Below are 3,350 nucleotides of genomic sequence, written 5' to 3' on the forward strand. Positions count from 1 at the left end.
GCCAATATCTTCAGACTGTCTGATCTAGTAGCATCCATGAAACTTCGATGCAAAACTGGATAATTTAAACTATTCATTCTTTGAATTAATATGCAAGTTTGTTTATGCGAAGAAAACTTGTTTCTTTTTTTAAATGAATGTGAATGCGTTCATCTCCTTGCAAATTATTCTCAAGAGTAAATTATATCTTTAACCAACAAGTTTCATTCCAAAACGAAATCTTTCTCTACCTATAAAAGAGAAGAAAAAAAACGTGCTTATTTAGAATTATACTTGATTTAAAAAAATACAGAAAACCATTTATGATGTACATACCTGTTATGGAATGAAGAATGTCATATTCCAAAAATCATCTAAATTGATCAAGTAGTACTTAATGAATTAATGTGATTTTTGGAATATAACATTCGTTCTGTGACAAATATGTACATCCAAGATTTTTTTTGTATTTTTTTTTTTTTTTTTTTTTAACTAAGTGTAATTCTAAATAAACACCAAAAATTATATATAGTCTAGCTACATAATCTACAGGATGTCCACAAAGTCTGGCTACATTATGTAGCCAGACTTTGTGGGCACCCTGCACATTAAAAGCTCCCACATCAGAGTTCATGAGTATTTTGTGTATTTAGTTTTAAAATCTATTTTTTTATTAGCGTATGCGGATGAAAATATGGTGTTTTTAGAATACATTAAATGTTTTGGAGTGTGTAGTGGTTGGTTAAAATGTTCAGCTATGTACGAGTACGGTGTGTTATTTTTCTAATAGTAAGTTTGTGGGTATTAAATCTAAAAAGATAATTTTGTCTCGTCTATTTGAACATTTTGCGCAAAAGATGTAATATATGACATTGGAGCTATCACAGGTAATTTATTAAATTTTTATCACAAAATATATTTGTTGTTAAAAAGCAGAGAAAATTAATAATTTTACAGGCTTTCAGGTTTTCCATAAAGCTGTATTTTATCAAATCTGAAGAAATTCATTATTTTTAGTTGATGAACATACTTATATTACAAATTTGTTTCTGAATTTTTTAGATAAGGATAGATCATTTGGATTATTTGGACTACTGTTCTCATCTTGTTTATTATTTTCATTGTTATTCATCTGAAATATTATGTGAATAATACTCAAGATGGGAACAGTAGTCTGAATAATACAAATAATGCAAAAGCATACATGGAGTTATCTTATTATTATCATACTGTATGTGTATAAGGAAAAAAAACGACAAAAAAAACAAAAAACAAAACAAAACTTATTTTTGCATATTTTATATAACGCATTAGTTCAATTTTAAAATAGCCTTTTCCTATTTTGCTTGGTTTTTGAACACATTTCAGATAAAATTTATTGTTAATCTTAGATTATATTTAGCTATGAAATAAAATTGTAATCAATCTAAAATGTCATCTTTAAAAGCTTAAATGGCTGGCAGCCATGTTTTTAATTATTATGAAAGTAGTAGAGATTTTGAAATAAAACAAAACCAAAACACCTTAAAAAAAAACAAAATAAAACTTTAGATCTTTGCAAGGTTTGACAATATTTATGGAATTTTTATTTTTAAGACAAATTTAATAATTATTCAAACATGGCTTCCAAACAGTTAAACTCAAAAGACAGATACTTATTCAAAATTAAACCTATTTTATAAGATTAAATTGCAGAAAAATATTTGATATACATACCTGTTATGAATGAAAATCTTATATTCCCAAAATTATGTAAATTGATCAAGAAGTTTGGTTTTTATATAAAAAAATCATTTCATAATTTTAACAGTAAACTATCTATTACAAGATTAATTTTGATCTCAATAGTTCGAATTGAGTTGTCTATTTATAAAACATAGCGGATCAAAACCCTCTATCTTGCTTTGTCATAAAATTTTTTTTCTGAATTAAAATCCTACTTGATTAATTTACATGATTTTTTGGAATATATTTTTGTACTATCATGGGTATGTACATCAAATTTTTAAAAAGATATTCTGCATTCTTATTTTGAAAATAAGCACCAAAAGTCATTTAACTTAAAACTAAATCTTGAAAAACTGATTACAAATATATATAATTTCAGATCAACAATCAATTTTCTGCAAAATGTGTTTGCACTATGCAAGATTTTTCACTGGTAACAATTGTAAAATTGTACCAAATTTCTTTATTTAAAGTAACATTAATTGAACGGAAAATTAGTAGAAAAGTGATTTCTTAACGTTGTCAAAAATATCTTAACAGAGTTTCTTTTATAATACAAACTGTTGTGAAATGTTTCTTGTTAACAATTATTTCCAATCAAATTAGATGAAGGAAAAATAAAAAAAAAATATTAAGAAAAATAATTTGGTTTGATTCAGTTCTTGTTTAAATTCTTATTGTGACAAATTAAACAAAAAAAAAAATTGGAACATTCAATCTGAATTTCAAAAATTTTGCGAGAATTCTTGTTTGTTAAGTCTTCCTGCTTTAGCATCATTGATGGAACCCCAAATATCAAAGATGAAGTCATCTGTAAAACCAAAGGCTTCTAGTTCGGAATCATCAATGGCAGTTGCAAAATCATGAGGATTTCCTGCTTTGTTACCAATTTCCCAGATACTCTGAGCTATAAAATGAAACATGAAAAAATAAATTTAACAAAAAAAGAATCGGGGGGGGGGGGTTATTCAAGTGACGAAAGGAGATCAGTGGAAAAAAAAAAAAAAAAAAATGAAGATAAATATACATTTATTTTTGTTTAGTAACAATAAATCAATTGAATCTATCATGAAACTTGAACAAAGGTCTGCACTTGTTTTACCACCAATAGATTATTTCTAGCTATTAAGATTTACTGCATAATCATCATTGACAAACCTGTTTCCGTTAGATCACCATAGTTAATAGACATTCAGCCTGGTCAGTACTAAAATGGGTGACCATTTGTGAATTCGAGATGCTGTATGTGCTCTCTGCTTATCTTGGTATTTTTTCTAGTCATTCTCCTTGGGACTGGACGCGCAGTATCGATTCAGGATAGGCATGGTTAGAGATTGTGCCTCACAATTACACACGCAACTACCCTTACAGGGAGTATCCATTGTCTTTCGAGAATGAATGGAGGTGTTTACTATTAAAATTTTGTTTTATCACCAATAGATTATTTACAGCTGTTATGCTATTAAAATTTTTTTTATTTTATTCACAAATGCTTTTTTAAAAATTATCTCAGTTTTGGTTTCAATTTCTATTATAAATATTCATACATATGTGATGTAAATATTTCCTTATTCAAACATGTGCCACTACGAACACATTGCCCATATTTTACTTATACCTTGCCAAATATTTTCTATCTCAAT

General features: G+C 27.0%; 1 protein-coding gene across 1 annotated transcript in view; it reads right to left on the reverse strand.

Moving 5' to 3' along the window:
* Window positions 1–1,006: 1,006 nt before the first annotated feature.
* LOC145255694 (PDZ domain-containing protein GIPC3-like) overlaps window positions 1,007–3,350 on the reverse strand; it is a 205,656-nt gene continuing 203,312 nt past the window's right edge. The window contains exon 5 of the mRNA XM_080114272.1: window positions 1,007–2,614. Coding sequence (XP_079970398.1) covers window positions 2,433–2,614 — 182 coding nt within the window. The 3' untranslated portion in view covers window positions 1,007–2,432. The remainder of the gene's footprint in view (window positions 2,615–3,350) is intronic.

This window comes from Euprymna scolopes, chromosome 3, assembly GCF_053919585.1.
Source record: "Euprymna scolopes isolate OS-2025 chromosome 3, ASM5391958v1, whole genome shotgun sequence".
In the NCBI taxonomy this organism is placed as follows: Eukaryota; Metazoa; Mollusca; class Cephalopoda; order Sepiida; family Sepiolidae; genus Euprymna; species Euprymna scolopes.